A 26529-nucleotide genomic window follows, 5' to 3' on the forward strand; every position below is an offset into this window, starting at 1 on the left:
TTTCAATTCTTCACAGTCTCATTCTGGCACATACTGATATGCTCAAAAAAAGTTTCAGATTGTGAGATGAAGTCAATAAAATTAGATAACTCTCTCATGTCATGCAGTGTTTTTTTCAAGATGTCTTGAATAACAACATCTTCTGATTTGAACTCAGTATCTGATTGATCAGATGCAGTGCTAGTCTGACAATGAGTAGTTAGTCACATAATAAAGAAGAATGAACACATACTGTGATGCTATGTTCTTCATTGTCTATCAGATCTTTAAAGATGCAGATGTTCACAGAAGTGCATTCAATTGCTTGAGAGTCTGATTCAGTAAATGATAGTTGAGAGTTCAGTTCAGTAAATGACAGTTAAGAACTTAGATTGAAAAATGATAGTTGAAAATCTGACTTAATAAGTGATGTCTGAAAATCTGAGTTGGTCAACAAAGTGGTTTGCTGCCCTGCATGCATATTAATCAGTGACTCAAAGAGAAAAAAGTCTCATAGACAACTGAAGTGTCTGTGAGACATTGTCTCAACAAAGTGAATATCATGCTCAGATAGTGCAACATTGAAATATCAGTGGCAATGTACAGAATACTGACAGCAATCTGTAAATAGTGAAAGAAAAAAAAAAAAAGAAAGACTGAAGAAGAAAGCTGCAATGAGTTTTATAAAGAGAGAAAGCATGCAGTCAGACATTGAATGACACAGCACTTAATTCAATCAATCAATTATTGATTCAATTGGTTCACTGACATACATGCAGCAAAGATTCAGCATAACATATGTTGATTGAATGAACTCATTTTGAGTGCTAAAGTCAGAGACAGATATTTTTGAAATTTCACATAGAAGTTCAGTGAATATAAAAGCACTATCTGAAATCATTCAGAATAGCATCAGCATCAGCATTTATTTTCTATTCAGTAATATCTCATATTGTTATTGAAAATCTGTCATGTCAGTCTTCTCAAACTGCTCTTCTACCCAACAGAGTCAGAATCTTCTTGAGAGTTTTTCAGAATCTTCAGAGAATATTTCAACTGAGTCTGATTCAGAGTTCAATAAGTCACTCTGCAAAGAAGATCTAATGACTTCTCTGCAGAAGTGTTTTACTGAAAAGCTGTCAGATGTGGTCTATCTTCTGACTCTGGTCTGTCTATACAGTAAGAAAGTCTTGATCAAAGAAAAGAAATTGCTGAAGACACTGTGATGAAATTATTTTATTCATCTGTGCAATGATGACATTTCAGATCTGATGACAAATATATTTCAGTCTCTTGATATAATGTGCAGGAGTAAGTATTTTGTCTTCAAGCATGACTGATGTGCAAAAGATATAATCAAGAACTGAAAGTGTGGTAGCATCAAACACATTAAAGTAGATAATCAACTGATCTTCAGAATTCCATTAAATAATGACTTTAAATACAGATTGTAACATCAGAAATTATGAAACTAAGCCACATGAATGATTCAGAGACTGACATTCATAATGTAACAGACATATCTAAGCTGATTTCATATTTTGTTCAAAACTTTAAACTGAATTTCTTTCTACAGATGTTCTATTGAATTGCATCAATTCTTGACTATAATAAATGTTCAGTGTGGGGAAAATGATATATACACTGTGAGTCAGAAATTCTATTAGTCCATGAACTGAATCATAAGTCTAATGTGCCATAGAATTGTATGCAAATATGATTGCATGCATGAAAAAATATCTTAATATTTCAGAAGTCAAGAGATCTATTGAAGATCATAACACAGTTCATGTCTTCTGAAGCATCATTACAAAGACATCTGACATTGCTGTACTGCAGCAAGATGACTTCAGTGCTCTAAGCAGAAGACTGCACAAGACATTCAGAGTCATCACATACATAAGTGAGATGTCAATAGAGACAACATTGACATTGAAAATTTCATCAAGAACATTTATGAGAACATCATTGACATCAGTAAGCAGAAATGCAACATCAGTCTCATGTCAGAAGATTCAGACTTCTACACTAACAGCTTCTATGTCAATCACTTCTATGTCAATCACTTCTATGCCAATCACTGAAACCACAGTGTCTGTGCATGATGATGATGGTCAGCATAATGAGAAATCATCAGTGTTTGAAACTGAAATCACTAACAAAGCTCAGACTATCAAACAGTGCAAGACTGTCAATAATCTGACATCTCAGAGAAAGAAGACACACAGATTCTGAGATTGTTGACTGCATGTCAAAGTTCATATGTGTGTTCTCAAGAAATCCATCATGTATTTCTCAAGAACTTCAGTTTTGATGTGTCTATTCTTAAGAACACACAGTGGATTTCTTGAGAACTTTAGATTTGATATGTTTTATCAGTATTCTCAAGAAATCCATCATGAATTTCTTGAGAACTTCAGTTTTGATATGTCTATTCTTAAATAACACACAGTGAGTTTCTTGAGAACTCCAGATTTTATAAAACAAAATAGTTAGATTTCAGTTTAATATATACTAGAATGAGAATTCATTAACAATCATATACATGAATCTGATTCTCAACTCATCAAATGTGGGCTTCAAGTTCAAAATCAATTTGTAAACACATAATTCATATGGGATAGTCAATATGAATGGTAGTTAGTCAGAATTCTGAAATAACATAGACCCATATCACAACACATCTCAATTAGAAAACTCACAATAGCACATTTTCATGTCAGCTATAAATTCACACACAAATCTTCTAATCTCTCTCTTTTTCTCTTCTCTCTTTCAAGTCAACATCTCTTCATTGATCTGCTCTCCACTCCCCCAACTGACCCATTAGTAAGTAGTATACAAAGAACAGAATGTAAGTATTCATGGAACTGACTATATATGAATAGTCTCACTCTGCCCACCCATCTTACACTGTTTGATAGATTCAAAGAGATGAGGGCAATAAAAACATGAGATTAAGCTGACTTAATATAGCAATCACATTTTTATTATTCTGCTCTCACTCTCAGTTCTGCTCTGCAATGTAAGTTATCAACTCACCATTGAAGATATTGTATAACTAATGATATAAAGTAATCACATATCTATTGGCCTGCGCCCACTCTGTATTGTAAGTAAGCTAACTTAAAGAAAGATCTGGATATAGAGAAGACTAACAGAATAGTAATTAAATATTAAGTGACTCTGCTGTCTCATTAGTAGAAAACTGAGATCATCTCTTTTAGTAGAAATATAACTGACATGATACAGAATATCTATTTTGGAATTCCAGCCTGCTTTGCAGTAAGTAAAACAACTCAAATGAATGATAGACATATAGACTAATAATATGTAGAAATGTCTTCAAGACAAAGAGTCACTGCTTCTTCAGTGTCACTTTCATTCATCTCTCACAGTCATAAAACTGACAAGAAGAAGACAAAGACACTCTGCACAAATTGTGTGAAATGAATATATACTGCTCATATGAATAAGATTTATTCTCATGTGAAGAACTCAAATAAGACATATTTAAACTGTGCATCAGCAAAGAAGAGCTGTGTGATTATTAATTACTGTTTTCATAAACTTATTGCAGATCTTCTTGACACACATGAAAATTATAATGCAATCACTAATAGAACTGCAAAAAAAATTTTACTCAAGAATATAAGTCATTAAGCAGATAGTTTACTTAAAGCTATTAAAACTGTAGAAAACTCTCTCTCTTCTGTCTCTGTCTCTCTCAATGTTGCTACTGCTGCTCTCATCAATCAGAATTTCAGAGTTTTGCAGAAGCAAAAGAATTTTCTTGAGATCATTCTTTATATTGTCAAGATAAGTTCACTTTTCTGTAGAGATTGATGATTAAAGTGAGCTGAAAGTGCAGTAGAATATTTAAAATACTGTGATTAAGTTAACTGTTGAATTAAATGTGCATCATGCTGAGTTCTCTGCTGCTTCTGATGTGATAAGTAGTCTTATGAAAAATCATGCAACTTAACTAAATACTGAGAATTACTTAAGAAGAGAAAGCACAACAGATCTTCAGCTGTCTTCTTCTCACAATATCAATAAAATTTTAATTTCAGTTTTCATGAAACATCATCTCATGTGTCTTTAAGCTTCTCTTCTGTCTCATTGAAATTGTGTCTGCTGTCAATGCAGCAGATGTTCACTGTCATTAATATCATCTTCATTAGTGAGTATATGCTCTCTTCATCATTACTTCATCACTCACTGTCTCTCTTCACTCCAAATTTCAACATTTTTTTAGACAATAATGAAGATGATAACTTCAGTAATCACTAGATGATCATATTTTACTGTCTGAGTGAGTGAATGAGATCTTTTTGTCTTTGTTTACAGCTTTTTGAGTGAATGAATGAATTTGTTGTGTTAGTTTAGTTATCTTATCTCAAATAAATCTCCTTCAGAATACCATTGCAACTTGATAGTAAGAAGCTCAACATATTGATGTGCTCAACATAGTGCATGCTCACTACATTGAGTCAGAAATACATAGTAATTACTGACACCAACATTGGCACTATGATGTGGTGGTAATGGCTATGTAACAGCTCAGAAAATCAGTAACCTGATGGTAGTGCAGAAATCCAGGATTCCGCTATGGCTCCCCTGACGAAAACCGCTAGTCAACCCAATTATGGTTAGTATTGGCAAGACTGTCCTCAGTATTTGGGTTTCGTGTCTGTCCTCCTATATAAGAAGGCATCTTAATATCTTGTATTTCTGCAATGACAGTATTGCCTCTAGCCAGATCAACACTGCTATAGCTAAACGTACGATACATATCTCCAAGCCCTAAGCACCGATAGTTTTAAACCGAAACCCCAGCACTTCCCTGATAATGGCCCCAAACTGTCCAAAAGAACGCGTATTGACTCGAAGGTAGAATAATCTTGGTCACAACCACATTTTTCACGTATGCGAGAATCCTTTACTGACTGCTGATATAGATATAATGGTCGCGCTCCTCAGTTGGTTAATATTTTGATCTTCTGTAACAGTTCAGCCTCTGTTTGCTTCTTCCTAATTTCACTTAGTTCAACATCGGATTAGAGCACTCTAACCATAAGTGTCTAGCACCAAAGCTTATAATTATGCTATGCTAGATTGGGCCTAGCTCATTTCTTACTCATCTGAGGTGAGCGGCTCTTCCAAAGTCAGCGTTCTTTCTGAAGGATTATTTCTCCGACGACTGTGCTCATTATTGGCGGCGGGCTCAGCCGCAGTCTACAAACCCAATCTATACTAACAGCAGTTTAACCCCTAATTATCTCCTTCTGGATGGATAGGCGACTTGGCTAGATTTTCACGGCCTTCTCCATCTGCTTGACAGCTCTTTTAGCGACTGTTAACACTGCGCTAGTTATACGCGCTCCGCGAAAATGACCACTCGCGATCAGAATTAGCCCTAGGTGATCAACATGATTCTTCGGCCAGGATCTTCCTTTAAATAGGATGTAACGCCCCTCATCCTCGGGCTATCTTACAAATCCCATTGAATTTATTTCGACGGTTCGCCAGATTGAGACTTCATTATTATTTCTTTCACATACATGGTCTTGAACGATGCCTACACAGCAACGTTACGTGTTATGAATGTTTTTTAAAGTGTAGCTCTTTAAAGGAATATATACTACAGATTTTATGAATGACTTTGAAATTAACAAAAACTCAAGAACCAAACCCGACCATGGACAGCTTAAAAATGTTGAGCTGTTAAAACTCTCAAACTCCCAAACATTATCCTTTTGGAACTGGGCTTCATCCACCAGTCAAGTATCCGACCATCGATTGCTAGCTTCCATGCCAAACGCGTCCTCCGTATTTTCGCATCTTTCTGTGTTTCGAAGGTCTTCATTTAGTTTAATTTTTAACCGGATGAAGATTCTAAACTCTTTGTGAATCGATAACCGCAGGACATCGAAAAGTCTGAAAGCTCGAGGCCGCTATTTTCCAGGCCCACGGGGATCCTATTGGCATTGATGGCGATATTCGTGATAAAAGGGTCAACATCATTCGGTAAAGTGTACAGGCCCAATTCCCGATCGAAATTGCTTTGGTCGGATTTGCCTTTCAGTTCGTAATCGACGTTGATAAGCTTTCCCCACAACCTGAAGTCATATTCCCCATCTCCCGGAGTCCAGAGGCGCAGTTTATCTTTATCGCCGCCTTGGGGATCGGGTGCCGTGACTATTTGGAGATCGGTGACGATGGCGGCTAGACTGGACTGGCCCTTACCTTCCTTGTGAAAAATGCAGTTGGAATACCATACTCTTGTGCGTCGACCTCTGCATGGAGCAAATCCATTACACGTATAGCCTCTAAGACTTGGAGTCTGGCTTCCACGAGTAGCGAGAACTCAGGGCGCCGCCAGCAGAGCGACGTATAAGATATTTTTGAACAGCATGGTGTTGAATAGAGAACCGGAAAGGCAGTGGTACTAGTAGGATTGAAGGAAATGCTCAAAAGACTGTGTAACAAGGAATGATGGAGAACGGAAAACAGCCTGCTTTTATCTCCTTGCTGTGTTATGGAGCCATATACCACGTTTGTACATCATTTTACAGTGGATGCTCGATACTTCCTTTTGATTATTAGTATTGAAACAGGATGCATACCCCAGCAGGCGTATAAGGTTTCATTATGGATGTAGTGTGGGCAGTGGTCAGAAATCCTACTGGAGTGATATACAACCACTGTGATAAATGTGGATCCTCCGATGGAAAACCACAGCAACAAATGCACATACAACAATACCCAAATCAGCTATGGATCCCTCTGTCACTAAACATTATTGAACGTGTATGAGTACCTACGGAAGGAGCAGATAATCCACCGGGATTTACGAAGGAAAAGAGATGGGCCCCAAAGCTGATCGTTGGGATGACGCCGCTTATTTTTTCCTTTTGCAGAGGCCATGCTGCCAAGACAACAACACGTTTGGGTTGAGGCACGGACGGGTCTTACTATCCAAATAATACATTGAATTGGGGGACAGAAGTGACCCAAGCTGTGCTTTCTTTTGAGAGAGTTATCTCAATAGTCTCGACACGTCTGAATGATATCCAATCTGCTCTTAGGCGGACAAAAGCTACCGCCTTATTTATGAATGCCTTCAGAGTCTTTTTATCTTCGATTTCGTAGCGTATATGAGGGACACTGCGAGACTGGATAGACCCCTGGAGCAAGTCCCATGCCCGATTGGGTGGGGCTTTGGGTATATCTCTATTGTACTCTCGCCAATCCTTGCCTGATAGCTAACCATTGTCCGTTATCAATGCCATAGGTAGGATGATGGAGTAAATATCCGAAATACATATTTTCAGTATCGACTCCAAGCACACTATACATAGTCTTTGGCTCAGAGGAGTCCAGGGCAAAGTAAACAACAGTTGATAAATCAATCTAGAAAAAGCCCATATATAGCAAGGAATCTTGACCTCTCGTCTCATGCCTAGTTACATTTGACATTTGACATTGTAAGCCTTTGATACAACAGACAACGCTGATCGTGTGGGGTTCTGGATTAAATCTAGCTAGCTAACTATCTTATCTCCGTTCAATCGGACGGCTTTAAATTAGTTAGTTAAGTAGTTAGGGAAGCCGAAAGTATATCTATGTCCAGGGTCGTATGGAGGAGCAGTTATTCCACATGGAGATCGAAAGGGAAGTGCATACCCCTACCTATACAGCGAATTAGTGCCCGATGCAAGCGCGACTGCGAAGATGATTTAATAATGATATAGGTAAGGAAGCAAGCATGTAAACAGCCCATATCCTTAAATGTATGGGATTAAGTAACTAAAGACAAAATTGCTACAATAGATTCACGACATCACTCTCCCTGTCTCCCTTGGGGCCCCTTTCACCTCGCACTACTTTGGCGGTTTATTCCTCAAATTCATATGTCATCGGGACAATCGTTGAGCGTGGTGTTTCGCCATCGTCTTCGAAAATCGGGACGCTAACTTCACAGTCAACTAGAACCGTATCTCTGCAATACTCTTGAATTCGGCTGCTTGTCTGAGCGCAGTAGGACCACTTAAAGTACCCTCTAATGTCTTCCTTACGATTGCACTGGTTTCTGTGACCCCTACAATCCACCATGGGTTCACGCTTGCACTTGCCCTTGATCTTTGCGTAGAATGTCCTGGTTTCAATTAGGCACATACTCCTTGGTTTGCAGGGCGTGGAAACTGTGACGAATTTGGAGTGTGTTTTTTCTTCCGTTGTGCTTTCCGAATATTGAAACGAGAATGTCGCGCTCCCTGAACCATGGTGCTGGTTAATCCCTCCCGAGACCGAGGCGCCGATACTCCAACCCGCTGTACGGGCAATTGTCAATGCATTCGATTTCATTGATGTCACCACAGTATCCGAGTTCGTAGGGTTGAATCCCCTTGCTTCAACGACACCCTTATATTCGACTGTAATGTTTTGTATCATCTTCATAATATCTTTGTAAAACATCCCAATACTTGGGCAGGCAGTCCATTGCATGAAACAGCTAGATTCGTAGATTATTTCAGTTAAACCAAATGGTGGTTTCTGGGTATCGAGTTTGAACGACTTTTGCAACCAGTCAACTTCCCGCTGGGCCATCTCCAGCTGCTTGGTCATGACAGGATCACTCTTGATGTGGGGTATAGAGCCATCGGGGCTGGTAGTGTTTGTAGCGTTTCGAGGAAGAGCATGTATCGAGGCAGCAAGGGTCAAAAGGAAAGCAGCTTTCGGAAACATTTTGGTATAACAATAAGATATTAGACTGAGAACGCCAGAAACCCGATGCTGGGAAGATCTAATCCCATGTTAACATGATTTAAGGAGCTTAGGTCGTTGGTCTATATGATCACTGGCAAAATTGCCTGCTCTTTTGGGAACGATCCTCCATCCTTCGAGAAAAATAGCGTAGTGAAGCATGATGAGCACCCAAGAAGTCCGTCAAGATAGTTTCAGAGTTGTCGACAATAACTCAACTATTACACTCTCTTGATATAAAAACCCAGTACTGACTGCATCCAAGCGTAAAGAAGCACCCCAGCCAGAGATCGTGGATGGTGTCTGTTCGCCGTATAGATGTTGCTTATGCTTCGGGGTATCCACGTGGAAAAGTCAGCCGGAATTATGAACAAGAATAATTAGTCGATAAATATGCTTCATCCTTTTAATTAGGTGGATGTGGAGTGCGGAGTAATTATCAAGTTTTTGGTCTGTGCTGTAGTGCTAACCGCTCAGTCATAAGAATGACCATCCGTAGGACGATAGCGTCGTAGTCACCGGCCGACAGTCCTTCAACGTAGAGGGAGGCCAAGCGTGACAGGAATATTCCAGAAATTGCCAAACTACATCAACGGTAGCTGCCCCATCGGCCGATTGACGAGGCTAATATAAACGGCGTGGGGAAGAGATTGACAATGTATTACACCCAATCTTGTAGTTTCAAAGGAAGGCATTTGGGGCCTTGGGGTTTCAGCATATGCTCACGTACAAGAACCAAGGAGCACAGAGACTCTAGTTCTGCCAGTGAGTCCAGCTCCTGAACCATAAAAAATAACAAAAAGCTTGCTGATCGTTGAATTTATAAAATCTGTATTGTCTATATCGCTTTGGAAAAACTAACCTCTACAAGCCGATCGACTGGGACGTTCAGCCTAGACAATTTTGTTTTCTCATGGCCCTTCAGATATGTAAATATGGCCAGGATAACCCTTCGAATTAGCCCAGAGTTCTTTCGTACATAAAGCTTGTCACGCCCGATAACGTAAGTGATGGGTTTAGTGACTGCATGGCCGGTTGAACCCGTTAGCGGGATTGAATCCGAATCAATACTTGTATTAGGGTGGGTGTGACGAGAAGAATCAACTTCTTCAGTGGGACAGCGAATTCCGAGCTCATCTGTCAGCATTTCCTCGAAAGAATCCCAAGATGGCGTGTCTCCATAGCCGTATCGAAGTGTTGCGCGATATAACCCGGTAACATTAGTAGCGGTCAGCGTGAACCGATCTTTAACAGCAACCTGGTAAAAATGTAGGTGAGTTGCTGTAGTGCAGGAGTCATATATCATAAATACTCACTGAGTACTTCATAAGGGGTCTAATTTGAAGAAGAATAGAAATTTCGTGTGTTGCTTCGAACTTTTTGATGAAATGATCAAAAACAGGGGGTGATCTCGAATTGGGCTCAATAAGGAATACGCCAATGCCTATTTGCTATTAGACACATCTATTAGCACGGACGATGGTGATCTCACCTCTGATAGTTTTGACTGAATATTCTGCTTTTCCATCTCGAAGCCATAATTGATCGTGGGAGGTAAATATCGTTGACTGGGAGGCGCTCTCATCTCGCTCTGCATGGAACTGGCACCCTTCACCATAGCTCCACATGAGCAAGGTGCTTGTGAGAATAGATGCCATAATGACCGTGAACCAACCGCCTGCTGGCACTTTAGCAAGAGCCGCACCAACAAATAGAACATCAAAGAAGCCAATAAAAAGGAATACGGGAAGGACTATTAAAATGTGGAGATTCCAAATAATAACAGCCACCAGGGTGACGAGCCAAGTGGTGATAAAGCTGACCCCGACCACGCATACACCATAGACATTGCCAATCCGAGTAGTCTAAATAAAACCACATTAGCATTAACCACGCACTGCGAGGGCTGATGCATACAGTTTTAAATACTGAAGTGACAGCCAATGAGCCAAGCATCATCAACCAGTTGGCCAGTGGAATATATATCTGGCTGGTAACACGTTTTGAAGTGTGAACACGTCTAATCCGGGGTAGATATGCCATACGGATGGCTTGTGAGATAAGCTGAAACGTCCCAGTGAGCATAGCCTGCGATGCTACGATAGATGCCAATATTGATAAAATCAGTGTTGGCCAGTACATTCCTGGAGGGACAGCCTTAAACAATGGGTTTACAATCGCATCTGGGTGACCACTTATGAAAGCCGCCTGGCCGCAGTAAGTCGTAAGTAAACACGGCAAGGCAAAACAAAGCCATGAAACCCGAATCGCCCTAACCAAAACATTCCTTTAGCGTTAAATATCTTCGGAATTATCCTAGAAAAACTTGCTTCACTGAGAACGCGCCAAGATCGGCAAACAATGCTTCAACCCCTTTTTATAGGGTTAGCGATGGTAATAAACAGGCGGGGATGGGATAAGGGGACTTACCAGTAAATGATAAGAGAATCCCGCCAAGTGAACGCCAGCCATTGAAGCGATGTCTAATCATGTAATCAACTGCAAGACGAGGAGAAAATGCCTGGAGAACGCTATGATCGAAAAAAACCAAATTCTTCGGAGGTTAGGGATTGTGATGTCAACAGCGATTGGTGTACGAACATAAATTCCAAAAGACATGTTGAATATTAACCAAACCATTACGATCGGAGCAAAAAAGTTGCTGAGTCGTGAGGTTCCGAATGGCTGTATAGTAAATAAAACGACTATTAGAATGCAAGTTACCACTACCACGACGTTTGTTGACATATCGGGAGCGGCAATCTTGATTCCTATGCTAGTGTAAGCACAGAAGGCAGATGCATGCGTGTTGTTTCAGATACCATACCCTGAACGGCTCCCAGGATTGACTGTGCAGGAGTAATAACGCCATCTGCATAGATGTATTAGTTGAAATTAATAACGACAATACTTCTACGGAATTGAACATTACCAGAAATAACCATACAAACACCCAACACAGCCAAAATAGTAACCGCACGTTTGGCCACATGGCTTTGTTGTATTGCATTTCTTACAAATGAATTTGGGCCCTTGAGCTCCTTTTCCTTGTAAGTCTGTAGGTCACTGTGATCTGATATTGAATCGCGCCAATCTAGTGGGATCTAGACATCTTGGCGATAAGCTTATTCCCCGGAAAACTTCGAACATGGGTATCACATACATGGCGTCGAATCAGAGAAAGGAGTGCAAAGGAACCGCCCTCGCCGTCGTTATTGGCGCATAGGACAATGCCCACATACTTAACAGTGGCAATAAGTATTAGTGCCCAAATTATTAGTGACAAAGCCCCCAGTAAGTCGATTGACTCTGGGGGGGTGGTGAACACTGCTGAGAAGACATAGAGAGGACTGGTCCCTATATCCCCATAAATTGCACCGATGGACTGGTATGCTAGCCTATAGTAGGTATTTTAGAACTTGATTAAATAAACGGGGAGTTGTCAAGACACTCACCACATCGAAGCCCATCCTTGGAGCTCCTGGAACTCGTTTCTTAAAATCAGATACCAGGGTACAGACTGACGGTAATGGAGAAACATTTGAGAAGCTCTTAACAAAACGTCTTACCTGTTTTGGATGATGGTCTTGCAGCGAGTCGAACGACGATGTATCTTGGTTCACAATCGTACCACTGCTCTCTGGATCGAACGCTGTTCTATCAAGCAAAGACGATCTGGCAGCTGTGCTGGCACATTCATCGCGTCGTATCGCGTCCCCGTCATCTTCATCGTCATCTACTGGGATGTAGCCTTCTGCCATAGCTTACAATTCGACTGCGCAGGAAAAACAAACGAGGCAAGGTCGAGAAACATGCAGCTTGACGGAGGACAAAAACCGAGGCGTAGTGAATGCTAGTCGAAGATCCGCCAGGAATCAGACGTATTTGAAGCATGGCGGCCCCTTCGCTAATAATAAATACGGGGGGCGCTAGTCGACTGCGAGCGCCAGCGCCAAGCATCGTGGGTCCCTGCTGAGTAGTTACGTCGTCGGCATGCAGGAGAGGTTCGAGGGGAATATCTGCTCCCCTGCCCTTTCTCAAAGAGCTAGCACGGAGTACGGTTGTAGGTCATAGCTAGTAATTAATATATTTGGCGCAATCAAATGCTCCCGATGCATCTATAAACTGGGAATTTGAGGAAACTCTCATATTTCTCCAAGCTCTGACGCTCGTGACCATCTCCAAAAGCTCTGAAAAGTGCTGGAAAGCATTGATTGCAGGTGTTTAAAGACTATCATTACACGTATTGGCCAAATTTCGAAACAGAGAATAGACAAAATCCTTTCACACATTTACTGGTCAAGGGGAATTAGAGTCGAGGAATTCTCAAAGCTAAAATGCAGCCATAGCACTCATAAAAGAAAATTGCAGCTCGAATATATAAATTATCGATAAAATGCAGCAGGATTTGAAGTTGGGCTATTTGACTGCGGTACTACAGGAGGCTTGTAACTTTGATAGGTGCCACTGGGAGAGCTTGGATACGGAGGTTGTGATGGCCCACTTGATGGAACAGGAGGTGGCTGGTGCATTGGGGCTGGTGGGGAGAATTGCTGCCTTGGAGGCTCTTGAGATGGCTGTACGGGGTAAGGAGGGTTGGATTGTAGTGGCTGTAAGTTCAAATTCTCTTGCGATGAGTAGCGTCGCTGTGTCCGATCTGGCAAAGCTTGGCCTGGCTGGACAGCTGGGTGGTAGGAATGTCGGATACTTGGAGGAACGTTTTCTTGCGGAGAGTCATATGCAGACGTGCCTAGTTCCTGTGGTGGATCAAAAACGGGTTTCGAACCATATTGAGCTGCTCCACTTTGAGGATAGGCGTCAGATGGCGGTTGTGATGGCTGGGCTTGCTGTTGTGGCAATGGCAGAGACCCCGAAGATGCATCCCTTCTAAATTCAGACGACTGAGAAGGCGGTGCGAAATGAGCTGGGTTCTGTTCAGAATTATAAAAGCCCGGGGCACTATGGGCAGTATTTTGCGCCTCTCCTGGGAAATATTAATCAGAAGAAGGGAGACGAGAGGTATAATCATCACAAACCTTGAGATGGCCTTGGAGAGTAGTATCGTTGCGGCTCTTGCTGCTGAGCTGGATACCCCGCATGGCTGCTTGGGGCAGGATAGCCATACGATGGATGTGCTGGTCTACCATAAGCAGGTTGGGTAGGGTGTGACATAGACGCTTCTAATAAGGCCTCATAACCCCTTCGAGCTTTGATAAACTTCTCGTTAAGCTGCGTGAAGTCATCTGCTTGGTGTTAGCAAGTATTTCGCCGGCCTAACCGTTCAAAAGTCTTACCCTTTTTCTTAGAATATTTACCAATCAACTCAATTAATTTTGGTCGAATCGCAAGGGTCGAGTGGTATAGTTTAGTAATTTCTTCATTTTCTTGAACATTCAACTCAGAGCTGTTTGTGCTTAACAGAGCCAAAAGCTTCTCGACGTTCTTTATTTCAGCAAAAACCTCGGCTTCCATTTGAGCTTCCCGCTGTAGCTCCTCCTGGGTAGGATCTGAAAGCTTCTCGACATAGTTCAAAGGAAAAATGCCCACTTGGCCACGGAGCGATCCCTTCCACCAATCCTTGTACGCGGACTCCAAAACAGCAATAATGTCACCCTTCTGGAACTGAAGTTCTCCAGGCTCAGAGGGTTGGAAATCATAAAGGGCGCGAACACGAGAGACCGTGGCAGCGGTGGTTCCGGAGGGAATGCCCTGTGAAGGTGGGGTCTGTGCTTGAGCGGACGGAGCCGCGGCAACTTGCTGTGAAGAAGTCTCTTGCTGGACTGGCACAACGGGCTGTTTTTCCTTGATGGATAGAGCGAGTGCCATCTGAAGCTCCTCTTCCTCCTTTTGCCGGTCTATATCTGTGATTTGCCGTTTTGTAGGTTTTGAAGGTGGCTGTATATTGGGGTCTAGAAAAAAGAAATCTATGAGCCTGGGCAAATACTGTAAAGCTTTGGAAATGTCGACGTACTCTGTGATTTTAGTTTCATATACGCTTGTTCCATGATGCCAAAATCCGCATTGCTAGAGAAAAGTTCTGTCCAGTGCTCCATGTGTTCTATTATTTTGGATTTCACTTGCTGGTGTGTAGTCTGTAAGGGTAAACGAATGTGAAATTAGCGAAGATGTCCAAGATATCACCAAATATGAAGAAACGTACTCGATCACCGGCTAGCCGCAAAAGGGCGTCCGTGAAACTTTTTGATGCTAGCTCGCGCTGAATTGTTGCACCACAATTCTCAGAAAGTGCGTTGGCAAGCTATAACATACACCAGGCGTATTAGTAGGTTCTTGTACAGAAATATTGTCGGGTAGACTGGGGGAGGAACAGTATATACCTCTAAGGTGTACAGCTGAACGTTTGCATTTCGATGAGCTAGCCGTTTGATCATGGCAGCTACGGCATCTTTCGCACTGCTTCCAAAATCAGCAGCGGTCCAAAGCAACACTGTCTGCCTGCTCCTAGGCAAGAAGAGCAACTAAATCCATTTCATACCCTGACTCATCTGTCGACACTTTATCACACACATCCTTAGTAGAAGTTAAGTTAGTCTGGGATTTGCAAGGAAACCCAAGAGAGCAGATAATCTAGTTTGCGAGCTGGAAAACCGTCGGAGGCGGCAAAACGTACAAGAATATACTCCCAATTCTCAGAGGTTAGGTTTTCATCGGTCGCCTTCGCTATTATCAGGATTAGCGTTAGAAAGAGAGGATAAACACAGGCGAACAGAAGTATTCAAGCCTATATATGCGGGGACAACGTACCGACGATGTCATCGTATGCATTCTGCTGCGTGCGAAACATGGTGGGGGGAACCTTGCGCTGCTTCTTCGGCAGCCTCGAAACAGCCAATAAAGAAAAGAAGCCCAAGCGAGCCCGCTATATCGCGTCCGTCGAGCGAGCAGTCAATGAATATAGAATGAATAGATCAGTACCAGCTTGGGCAGGTAGAAAGGCGATGTATCGGAGGATGGTGGGTATGGAAGGAATGCGGAAGCCTGGAATCTAGCTCGCGGAAAGTTCTGAGGTTGGGTCCGTGGCGCAACCAAAGTCAGGGTGTGGCGTACGTCACAGCAGCTCAATTCCCGCGGATGAAGACCCAAGCGGCGGGCAGGAGTAGCGAGGTGGTAAGTAACGAGAACGGAACTGTCTCAAGAACCGCTTTGGGTTTGGATGGCGGTGTTACTGCCCCTGTGACGAGGGGGATGACGTAAGCTGGCTGCGGTCGCTCGCCGAACCCTTCTGGAAACATTGAACCTTATAGTTGTCTTGGAGTGTATGTCTCTGCTTAGGAAGCTGGCATTTTGGCATTATTGCTGGCCATGACTTTTGCAATCTACCTGGTGGCGAACAGCAAGCTAGAAAATCCCCCTAATGGCTTGAAAAAACTAAACATACACCCATTGCCCAGTAACAAATACGGTTGTATCCCACACACTGCTAGAAAACGAAACTGGTAGATACGGTGCCTTCAATCCCAGAAGACATTAAAAAGCATCAGATAATGACATTAAAAAAGAAACATGAAGCGGAGATGCGGAAGAATGCAGAAGGGGTAGAGTGTTCGACATTGCGATACTTCGAAACAGGAAATGGAGAGGGCAAAAAGCAAGCGCATGAGAAAGAGAGGTGCATCGTAGCCCTTCCTCTCCTTAGGCCTTCCACTGTTTAACCGGGGGATATCCATTCCACCATCTTAAGATCCAGATGACGCCGTATAAACGCGTGATATAAGTACCCGAGAAAAGAATAATAAGCGAAAAGCAATAAAAGCACGCATCAGCCACGGTGGAGCGGCAATCCGTTCATGTTCTTTGTTTTTCGTTCTCTTTTCTGCATAGGCCCGACGAAAAGGAGTTAAAATCAAATGAAAGGTCGTAAATAGTCATTTAAAGCCAATAATAGCTTCTATTGCGGATATCGACGATTGTACTAGAAATAATCATGAACGTTGGGTCATTGGAATATTGCTGCCCTTTCAACGTCGTACATTGATAATTGAAATATAATCGTAATTTTTTTAAAGGGGAAAAGCTCGTCAGTTCGTTGTATAGCTGGAAGGTATAGAAATTGATTGGAGTTTGACAGGTCGAATGCAAGAATCACAGGCCACCTTTTTGGGCTTTTTCCTGTGCCCGGCTAATTCGCGCAGCTCTAACAAGAGGTGCAAGGCTGGAAAGCGGTTCGCAGCATGACATAAAGGTGTGCTAACAGTCAAATTAGTCTAGCTTTAAAGCGCAACGGGGAAATCCAACGAACCGTTAGTAGATCATGAGCCGACGCCCGCTTCTCAGGATCGACTCTTAAAGCGAGGTGGAGGAAATCTTTAAAGACAGGCGATAGATTATGCTCTTCTTTGATTGATGGAGTACCATTGGTGGCAATGAGGTAGAGAGCCCTTAGCGGAGATTCCGTTAGGTATGGAGGCTCTCCTTCGATCATCTCAATTGCCATAATTCCTAAGCTCCAAATATCCACTTTGCGGCCATATTCTTTGCGTGTCACAACTTCTGGGGCCATCCAATATGGGGTGCCAACCATTGTGTTGCGCTTGTTCTGTGACTCATTTATTTGGGCGCAGAATCCGAAATCAGCTGCAAGGGTGTTAGTGTATAACTTCTTGCAAAGAGTTGAGGGCATTAAGGAAGCATACTAAGCTTGATGTTTCCCTCTAGCGATAAAAGAATATTATCAGACTTAATATCACGATGAATAACACCTTTTGAGTGAAGGTGTTGAAGCCCGTGAAGAACCTAGCACAGATTAGTACGTCTCGTATGGTCATAATCAACATGAACATACTTCTCGGCAAACAGAAGCAATCTGCCCCTCAGTCATCATGTTAAACGTCACAACATCCGTCAAGCTTCCTCCTTCCATGTACTCCATGACAACCCACAGGTCACCACCATGCAGAAAGCTGTCCATGAAGTTGACAATATTCTTGTGTTTACTGTCTTTCATAACTAAGATTTCATTGATGATCAGGTCTTTCTTTGGCTGGAGTTCTAGATTCATTTGTTTGATTGCGACACATTTGTTCGTGCCATTTTCATATGCGGTGAACACGCCTCCAGAAGCACCCTGTCCAATTTTATTAAGGCTCCGATATTTCCGTGTCGGATCTCCGGGGGTACATATCGCGAGAAGACGCGCCCTGATGTCAATTCCGTTACTCTGTCGAACTCGCTGTCGAGGTCTGGCAGCAGAGGGAGCGCGTCCTTGCTGAGGGTATTGGCTTGAGTCTGGTGCGGCGCCATATTGCTGTTGTGCGACAGGACCGGGTTGTTCTGTTCGTGAGGTTTGATCGACCGAGCCTGGGGTCTGGGGTGGATGGCGTGGTGGATCTGCAAGCCTCGGGGGTTGCTGTTGGCGCTGACTACGGGTACGTTCCAGCTGTTTACTTGTAATAGCCTGGTGTGCCGCGCTGCTAGCCTGTTCTTGCAATTGTTGATACTGAGCAGCAGAAGTAACTGCAGGGGGTACTCTTGATCCTGCAGTAGCCATGTTCTGGTTCGAGTTGGAACGGCTACGCTGGGTTTGTGGAGGCAGTGGCTCCGAATCAGTAACCGGACGGGTACCAAACGAGTGTGGTGACATTTCCGAAACTGGTTTACCGTGTGCATCTTTGGGCGAGGACGACTGAGGTGGAGGGCGGCCAAGCATCAGATTACTGGTCGAACTGGTCGGCGCCTTGGGCGCGACACGGTTCGGGATCCAATTGGTGCCCGAAGGTGAGGGGCCGGGAGAGAGAGGACTTGTTGCCGGGATGGTTTTGGGTATCGGTGGCGGCGCGCGCGGATTCTCAAAACTGCCTTCATGGTTTTGCGGAAACCTTGGGCTTGTTGGAGGTGACGACAAAGCTGTTAATGGAGGATAGACCCCCATTCCCGGTCCGTTGGGTGACACCTTGGAGCTCAATGGATGCTCATGATGATCTGAAGGTTTGGCGTGATCGAATTTACGCCAGACGCCTTCGTCATCTTTTCCAGAAGCATTTTTCTCATAGAATTTCATGATCTCGACAAGTGTTTGGGGGTGTTCCTCCTGCTCTCGTTTCGAAATCCCGCTCTCTTGAAAAATGCGCTGCCATTCTTTGGGAAGACCCTGCATTGGTACGAATGAATTAGCCCAAACAAACCATACAAGGTGAAAGGAATGTTACTCACAGTGAACTGGCCAGTTTTGTTGTCATAACCAACATGCGTGACATGGACGGGGTTTTCAGGTGCTGAAATCTTGATATTTCGAGGTGACCCGAGCATACTATTCACAAAATTGGAAAATCCGGATTTTTTTCTTCCACCCAAGCCTGGTTTTACAGCTTCATCTGAGTGCCGCTTGGGGCCATTTGTCCCATCCGGACTGGAGGGATCCATGCGGCGCTCTTTGGAAGCGAACACTCCCGAGTTTCTCAGAGTCGGAGTCGATCGTGGATCAGGGCTAGTGTTAAAGCTCTGGAGAGGGGGTGGACGCTGCGGAGCCGGGGCGTTGATTGAATCGTCCAAAGAGCTGAACAAGTCACGGGTGTCAAAACGCGACCCAATCAACTCATCCGATTTCTGCAAACTGAGGGACGATCGAGCGGTATTTTCAGCCGTGGTGGACGAGGAATATGCCCCCAAATCGTTAAGCGGTGGAATTGGAGAGTTGGTATCGCTGTGATGATCGAATGACGAAGTTGAGGAGCCAAAGCCGCCGCCCGACTTGGTTCGAACGTGGTCCCGGCTCGAGACGACGTGCGATCGCGGGTGGATTGGGGCGGACGGGTGCCTGCGAAGGGAGGTATTGCTGGATTGCTTCTTGATGGACCAGGTGGAACTCGAAGAGAGCGGCGGTTGCTTGAGCAGCTTGGTGGATGGTCGTCGGTGCTGTTTGACAGAAGAGGTTTTTGTTGCCTCCATGTCCTTGGGCAGGGAGGCTCAAGCGTCACGAAAGGGACGGATGCGGCCGGCGACAAGGGAGCGACTGACGATAACGGACAATCCAGTTGGCTTTGGGAGCAAGGCGAGGCAAGGCGGCAACAAACGAGCAAAGGAGAGAGAGGGCGAGAGGGTGGGTTGTGAACAGCCGTCCAGCCACTGGGGGAGTGCGGCGTGGATTGGCGGGTAGCGTGGTGCCCTGGAGCGCGGTGCGTTTGTTTCTGGGAGGTGAGCTTTGCCTCTGAGAAGTTAAAACGCGGGCACAAAGCAGCTAAGTTGAGGTGATGGGATGTTGTTTGTGGTTCACTCGCTAGGTTGGAATGGAAACTTGGGACTGCCTGAAGGTGAACCACAACACGTGGTTGGGTGGTTCTGAGCGGTGCGGGGGAAGAGGCCGCGATACCGCCGTGGAACAGCAGCGCCCGCCACTTGCGGCTGCTGATTGGCCGGCGCGCGGTGCGTGGCCACAGCGCCGTATTGGTACGCCGTACGGCGCCCTGACCGTACTGCGCGGGTGGCCGCTGCCGCGCGCCCGTGTCACAATACCGCCGTCACGCAATTACGGCTCCGCGGTTTCACGCCCGCAACGGCCGCACTGGCCGCGGTTTGATCTTCCGCGCTCCACGGCCAAGCGCCCGCCTGCGAGCCCTTTCGCCCTGTCGTCGCCCCGTGTCGCGCCCTCGTTGAAACACTTGGGAGCGCGAAAAAAGCTTCTTGCACGCCCAAATCCCACGTCCTGTAACGCTAGCCTGCCTGGTAACTCCAGTACGGCCCGCGAGCGACAGTGACTGGAAGGGCCTCGAACCAAAATAGCCTCTACCTCTAAACTTGTTTCTCCTCCTCCTTCTCCTCCTGGCGGCGCGCTGATCAGACTAACTAACCTAACCGCCCAGCCTGTGCAGCCCATCGCTCTGGCAGACGACGCTGGTCAGCGGACGGCTTAGTATGTTGACTGGGGCCCGCATGAACCACCATAGCGACGTCAATCGCCGGCGCATCTCCTGATCAAGCAAGGAGCCAGGCGGAACTGCGATGTTGGCATTCCGGCTGCAGCAAAACCTTCCACCGGTCGGGTCGTGCTGGAACGAAACTCATGCTCTCCTTACGCTTATTATTATTATTAGAATACCGATGGTGTTATGGACAGGGACGCGCCCTTCGGTTATCTCTAGTGTTGTTGTTATTTTATAGGATGGAAACGCCATTGCCTGCATGAATGGCTAATTTACCACTCGGCTCTGCTAAGATTACCACTCTCAAATCGGGCGTTAGTACGGAGTATCAAGTCTGTTATTTTTATTATTTGTTATTATTATTATTATTACTACTACTTTTTTAATTGTTATTTTAGTTTCTTATTTTACGATAGGTGTGACGGCCTTCCGGCCTATACTTCCGTTTAGGCAAAGTAGGAGACGTGTCGCGCCAGGGGTGTTTCCAGCAGTCCTCATCGTGATGCTGCCTGGCGCCGCCCCTCGACACACACCTAACCCCACTGCGTGTTGTCCAGAATGCAGTATTATTGCTTTCTGAGACGGATTCCTGCCTCTGGCCTTCATCGCACTGTTGTTGCGACTTTGACGAGTCGCACAGCATCCCGGCCTCTCCGATGCAGCAAATATCCGCTCTCATACCTATTTAGCACTGTGGTTGGCCCCATCAGCGGAGCAATATGCATGCAGTGCCCGTTTCCTTTGTCTTCGTCGGAGGTAGTATGTGCTGAGCTTCTTGGCCCGGACCAGTCGTTCCGGAGTGCGCTGCCATTACTAGTTAGTCAAACAAAGTGCGTCTGTTATGGTTGTGGGTAGTGGAGGGAATACGCAGCGACTGTGGACAAGTAGCTAACTATGCAGCAGCGCTTGTGCCGCTTTCTAGACTGCCCAGATACGTAGATGCTGCTACAGACATCTTCTCCAATGCCAAAGGGCTGTGGGGTTGCGTCGATACCCATCGACCTCTGGCACAGTGGGCACTCCACACACCACGACAGCACTATACGTAGACACCAGCAAGCAGATCGTAGATCAACAATCAAGAAGCCAATGTGAGATGTGATCCTGAGAGAATCAAGTCCTGTTCTGTGGCCTGGAAGCTGTGACCTGTTACCAGCGCGCTAGCTGCTTTGGTGCTTCTCCGTGAGTTAGTTAACTTCGCTCGTGCTTCGGCCGGCTGAACTGCAACGTTGCCTCTCCTTCGCCCTCACCACCAAGCAAAAAAAGTTTCCCTTTCGCCGCACCGCACCTCAATTCCTAATCCACCTTGTGCGGAGCATTTTTCTGCTCTCTTCTATTCTTGTCTGCCCTTTTCTCTCTGCCTTTGTATGTACATTCCCTTCGCTACAATGGACTGAGTCCTGGACACTTTTCGATCCGTCCAATCCTCTGTGTCTCTCTAGTCCACGGGCTCGTCCATTGCCCAATTGTTTAATATATCTTACATTTGACCAAGGGAACAGCTTTGCCAATCCTACAATTGACTACTTTGGCCGCTTTAACGGGCTCTCCCTCAATCGACTAAGACTCGTACCTCTAGCGTAGTCCTCCCACATCGGCCTTCGATCAGTCTTCCTTCTGCACTTTACTCGTCTAATACGACCCATCCCATGAGCGGAATGGCTTCCGAACAGCCCGGCTTGGTCATGAACGGTGGTGCCTCGAATACAGCTTCCAAATCACCTGCCGAGTTGCTCCAGGAAAAACATGCACGTGATGAGGCTCACCAGCCCACTGTCGAGGAAGTCCAAGATGAAGAGGATGTGCTTCACCCTCCGCCCTCTTCAGAATTGACCCAGCAGGCCCAAGCCAGCGCGAAGGATACAACGGTAAGGGGGGAACCCGCCTCGGCACGAAAGCCAAGTACAATGCCTTTCGATGTGCAATCTGAAGAGCTTTTCCCATCCTTGGGTAGCGGAACAAAATCTCGCAAGCCAGTAGCAACGCCAATGGCGTGGGATGGCCGCAAAGCAGCGGCCCCGGCTGCCAATGTATCTAATGGTGGAGCGAGGAGCGGCGGACCGTCCCGTACGTCCACCCCGGCCTCGGGAATCTCTACTCCGGCGCCCTCGGCCGCTGCACATCCCTTCGGGGGCCCTAGATTGGCAATGCCGGGTAAACATGTCGAACAAATCAGATTTGCGCCTTCCCAGATGTTATCGCGAAGTGATCTCAACAAGCCATTGGCTGATATTGTAAGAGATATCAGCAAGAGATCTAAGGCAAGGCTCGATGTTCGCGAAGGACCCGGAGGCTCTTATATCTTTGAAGGCACAGGTACAGTTGATGCTGTTCGTCAAGCCCTAAAAGACGTGGCCCAGCAAGTGGGCTCAAAGGTCAGCTCTCTTTTCCGAGTTTTCTTTCTATAATAGCTCACAAACTTATTTAGCAATCCGTTCGCATTCCTGTCCCAGCGTCCTCTCGACCGCATATCATTGGCAGACAAGGAGCTGTAGTGCAAGGTATTCATGATCGAACGGGAGCTCGAATCCAGGTTCCGAAATTGAACGATTCTAATGGACAAGATGAGGATGACGATAGCAACACTATCGATGTTCTTATTGAGGGTGATGCCGTTTCTGCAGAAATGGCAAGACGTGAAATTGAAGCAATTGTGAAGGAGCGAACTTCCAACATCAATTTGAAGTTAAGAAATATACCTCCAGAGCTGTTCCCCTTTATCGCCGGCGCGCATAATTCCCACTTGCATGATTTAGAAGAGCGGACGAAAACTCAAATCCGGGTACCTTCATATGACACATGGTCCAAGAGGCCACCACCTCAGGAAGCTGCCGCGGGCCAGGTTCAATTTGCACCAGACCCAGACAAACACATCCACATTTTTGGTGATCGTACTGGTGCCCAAGAAGTCCGTGCCGAGATTGAAAGGCGTGCACAGGAACTCCAGCGCCAGATTGCTCTTCGACATCTAGCTATCAACCGCGGACAGCATCAATTCATCATTGGTGACAAGGGCCATTCGCTTCACGACTTTTTATCTGAGACGGGCTGCTCGGTTATTCTTCCCCCGCCATCTGATGAAACAGAGTTTTTGACAATTACCGGGCCTCCTGACCAAATTGATATTGGAGTTAATCGAGCAATGGATCTTGCTACCAGTATGCAAATGTCCAGTATTGATCTCTCACGCCAACACCCAAATGCTCCAGATGGCCCCCATTCCTACGCACGAGCCCTTACTACATACCTTAGGCAGCGCCAAATAATCAGGGAGCTTGAAAGAGCCCATGACGCCCATATAGTACTCCCGTTACTATCGTCTGATGGTCCTGTTATTTGGGAGGTCTACTCTAGGGATGGAAAAAATACCATCCGTGCGAGGTCCGATATTTTGAATCTCGTACAGGCTCATCCACCTTCAAAACTTGCAACTTTGGATATTGATCCCTGTTATCATGACTTTCTTCGTTCCCGTAGCGCCGCACAGATCAAGCAAAACTTCGGGGTTCATTTAGTTGTGCCGGACAACCCGGAAAGTTCCCACATTTTACTTGTTTCAGAGAGTGAATCTGCCGAAGTGCCAAGGCAGCGACCGTCAACAGCAGAGGTTGCCGCGTTCCAAAAAGCATTAAGCCAGGCACGAGAACATCTTCTCTCTTCTTTAGGAGATCGTAACGACATCGCGTCATCCTTGATTTCGGTCCCTCCTAAGTAAGTAAACCGTGAGTAAAGTCGAAATACGCTTGTCACTAAATGAAGTTAGGTTCCTTGACAAGACCCTCAAGTTCATTACACGCGAGCAAAGCGGAAAGGGAGAGGATTATATTCCCGTTCGAATGGCAGTTGCTGAGCAACAGATCTCGCTTCGTGGACGTTCACAGGATGTAAACGTTTTGGTACCTAAAATTCAAGCCTTTATTCAAGAGCAAGAGCAGGACGAAAAGGAACGCGATAACAGAATATCGTTTGAATTTCCTCAAAAATTTGCGAATGTGCTTATTGGGAAGAAGGGGGAGAACATCAATAAACTTAGGGATGAGTTCGATGTTGATATTAAAGTTGAAAACGGAAAGGTCGAGGTCAAAGGTCCTCCAGCAAAGGCTAATGCTGCAAAAACTCGAATTGTTGCCCTTGCAAAGAAGCTTGAGGATGAAGCCACCTACGTTCTCAAGATCGCGCCTCAATATCACCGAGATTTAATAGGGCAGAAAGGAAGTCAAGTCAATAGATTGCAAGACCGCTACAATGTCCGAGTGCAGTTTCCTAGGGCAGCTGTTTTGGAGGAGGTAACAAATGATGCCGTAAGTGAGGCAGGTAGCGTACGGAATGTTCGCAAAGCCCAGGCAGCCGACGAAGTGATCATTCGAGGACCGCGTAAGGGTGCTGATTCTGCGAGGGATGAGATCCTCAGCCTATACCAATGGGTTGCAGATCACTCCTTTTCGGGAACGGTTTCTGTTGCTCAAAGTCAGGTTCCATCCTTGATTGGCCAGCGCGGTCGTGAAATGGACAAACTCCGGACTGAGACAGGTGCCCAGATTGACGTCCCCTCAATAAATGATGCTACTGATGCGTCTGGACGGGTTGAAATAAAGATCAAGGGAACCAAAAAGCAAGTAGAAGATGCACGAAAGCTTCTACTACAGAGAGCTAAGGAATTTGATGAGACTGTTACGAAATCGATTTCTGTTGACAAGAAGCACCATAAAGCTCTCATTGGCGGTGGTGGTAGGTTCTCCATTTTTATTCCATCCCATTTTTCATTGTACTAATACGGCGTAGGCGCGAATATTCGCAAGATCATTATTGAATGCGGCGGCCCAGATGACGGGACCGCAGCTCGAATGGTCAAGTTTCCTCGCCCCGAAAGCGAGGATGCGAACATACGGCTAGAAGGCAAGGAAATGGTTATCGATAAAATCATTGCTGCCATTGAAGAGTTTGTGCGCCAAAAAGAGGATGAGGTTGTCGGATCTATTGATGTGCCGCAACCCCAACACCGATATTTGATCGGGCGTGGCGGTGACGTTAGACGCCAAATAGAGTCCGATTTTAATGTTGTTCTGGACGTCCCCAAACAAGGAAGTAATAGCACAGATGTCAAAATCAGAGGGCCGTCAAGCGCTGTCGATAATGCCAAAGCACATATACTGGCATTATTAAAGGAGCAGCAAGGTGAGACTGTACTGGTTCCTCGGCATCTTCACCATGCCGTGTCGGATAATGGCTCATTCTTCCGCCGGTTACGCAATGACCATCGGGTCACGGTTGACCATGCTGGAGAGCAAGTACCGGCGCGTCCTAGCCCCGCCGAGTCTCGGAACGCTGACGAGACTGACTCTCTGCCTCTTATCACTGACGACCCAGCGGCTTCAGCAGACAGTTTCTCTTGGAAGATTGCAGAGGCCGGTCCTACTGATGCGTCTACGGGAACCATTCCTTGGGTTCTTTCTGGAAAGCCCGAAAATGTCGCAAAAGCGAAAGCCGCATTGGAAAGGGCAATTTCTGCTGCCTCTCAGCCGTCGGCTACTGGATTCTTGATTCTTCCAGATCCCAGAACGTATCGCTTCGTGATTGGGCCCGCTGGTAGCCAAATCAACGCTATTCGGAAGCGTACTGGATGCCGCATCAACGTTCCTAAGGACCAGGCCAGAGGAGAAGCTATTGAAATTAAGGGCAGCAAGGAGAACTTGGACATTGCCAAGGATATGATATTGGATGCTGTCAAAGCAGGCCTTGGAGGAAATGGTAGAGCATGAAATAATAACCTGCCATAGGCGAAAGCTCATAGGATTTGGATAACATATGGATATACCTGGATGACCTCCAAAAAGTTCTACGGTCTGGGGTTTGATGGTCAATTTTTCATTTTATGCGGATGTTTGCTGTACTATATATACCAACA

General features: G+C 45.3%; 6 protein-coding genes across 6 annotated transcripts; 1 reads left to right on the forward strand and 5 right to left on the reverse strand.

The window, feature by feature from the left end:
• Positions 1 to 5860: 5860 nt before the first annotated feature.
• LOZ57_005643 (uncharacterized protein) lies at positions 5861 to 6297 on the reverse strand (the record flags this gene model as incomplete). Its single annotated transcript, XM_049254670.1, has 2 exons — positions 5861 to 6212; positions 6263 to 6297. 2 exons carry the CDS (start codon positions 6295 to 6297, stop codon positions 5861 to 5863), a joined length of 387 nt encoding a protein of 128 aa, XP_049106353.1.
• Positions 6298 to 7878: 1581 nt separating this feature from the next.
• On the reverse strand, positions 7879 to 8730 carry LOZ57_005644 (uncharacterized protein; the record flags this gene model as incomplete). Its single annotated transcript, XM_049254671.1, has 1 exon — positions 7879 to 8730. One exon carries the CDS (start codon positions 8728 to 8730, stop codon positions 7879 to 7881), a length of 852 nt encoding a protein of 283 aa, XP_049106354.1.
• Positions 8731 to 9586: 856 nt separating this feature from the next.
• Positions 9587 to 12509, reverse strand: LOZ57_005645 (uncharacterized protein; the record flags this gene model as incomplete). Its single annotated transcript, XM_049254672.1, has 12 exons — positions 9587 to 10006; positions 10065 to 10192; positions 10241 to 10613; positions 10666 to 10956; positions 11075 to 11121; positions 11179 to 11302; positions 11350 to 11519; positions 11576 to 11620; positions 11681 to 11852; positions 11912 to 12146; positions 12204 to 12268; positions 12318 to 12509. 12 exons carry the CDS (start codon positions 12507 to 12509, stop codon positions 9587 to 9589), a joined length of 2262 nt encoding a protein of 753 aa, XP_049106355.1.
• Positions 12510 to 13133: 624 nt separating this feature from the next.
• On the reverse strand, positions 13134 to 15553 carry HSE1 (ESCRT-0 subunit protein hse1; the record flags this gene model as incomplete). The annotated part of the gene is made up of 9 exons (XM_049254673.1): positions 13134 to 13732; positions 13785 to 13991; positions 14043 to 14657; positions 14720 to 14840; positions 14909 to 15007; positions 15087 to 15162; positions 15245 to 15279; positions 15380 to 15429; positions 15514 to 15553. 9 exons carry the CDS (start codon positions 15551 to 15553, stop codon positions 13134 to 13136), a joined length of 1842 nt encoding a protein of 613 aa, XP_049106356.1.
• Positions 15554 to 16851: 1298 nt separating this feature from the next.
• Positions 16852 to 19653, reverse strand: STE20 (signal transducing kinase of the PAK; the record flags this gene model as incomplete). The annotated part of the gene is made up of 5 exons (XM_049254674.1): positions 16852 to 16956; positions 17009 to 17343; positions 17403 to 17502; positions 17552 to 18856; positions 18919 to 19653. 5 exons carry the CDS (start codon positions 19651 to 19653, stop codon positions 16852 to 16854), a joined length of 2580 nt encoding a protein of 859 aa, XP_049106357.1.
• Positions 19654 to 22282: 2629 nt separating this feature from the next.
• Positions 22283 to 26383, forward strand: LOZ57_005648 (uncharacterized protein; the record flags this gene model as incomplete). Its single annotated transcript, XM_049254675.1, has 4 exons — positions 22283 to 22999; positions 23053 to 24335; positions 24388 to 25352; positions 25407 to 26383. 4 exons carry the CDS (start codon positions 22283 to 22285, stop codon positions 26381 to 26383), a joined length of 3942 nt encoding a protein of 1313 aa, XP_049106358.1.
• Between the last annotated feature and the right edge of the window lie 146 nt (positions 26384 to 26529).

This window comes from Ophidiomyces ophidiicola (genome assembly GCF_022830035.1).
Source record: "Ophidiomyces ophidiicola strain CBS 122913 chromosome Unknown scaffold_30, whole genome shotgun sequence".
Lineage (NCBI taxonomy): Eukaryota > Fungi > Ascomycota > Eurotiomycetes > Onygenales > Onygenaceae > Ophidiomyces > Ophidiomyces ophidiicola.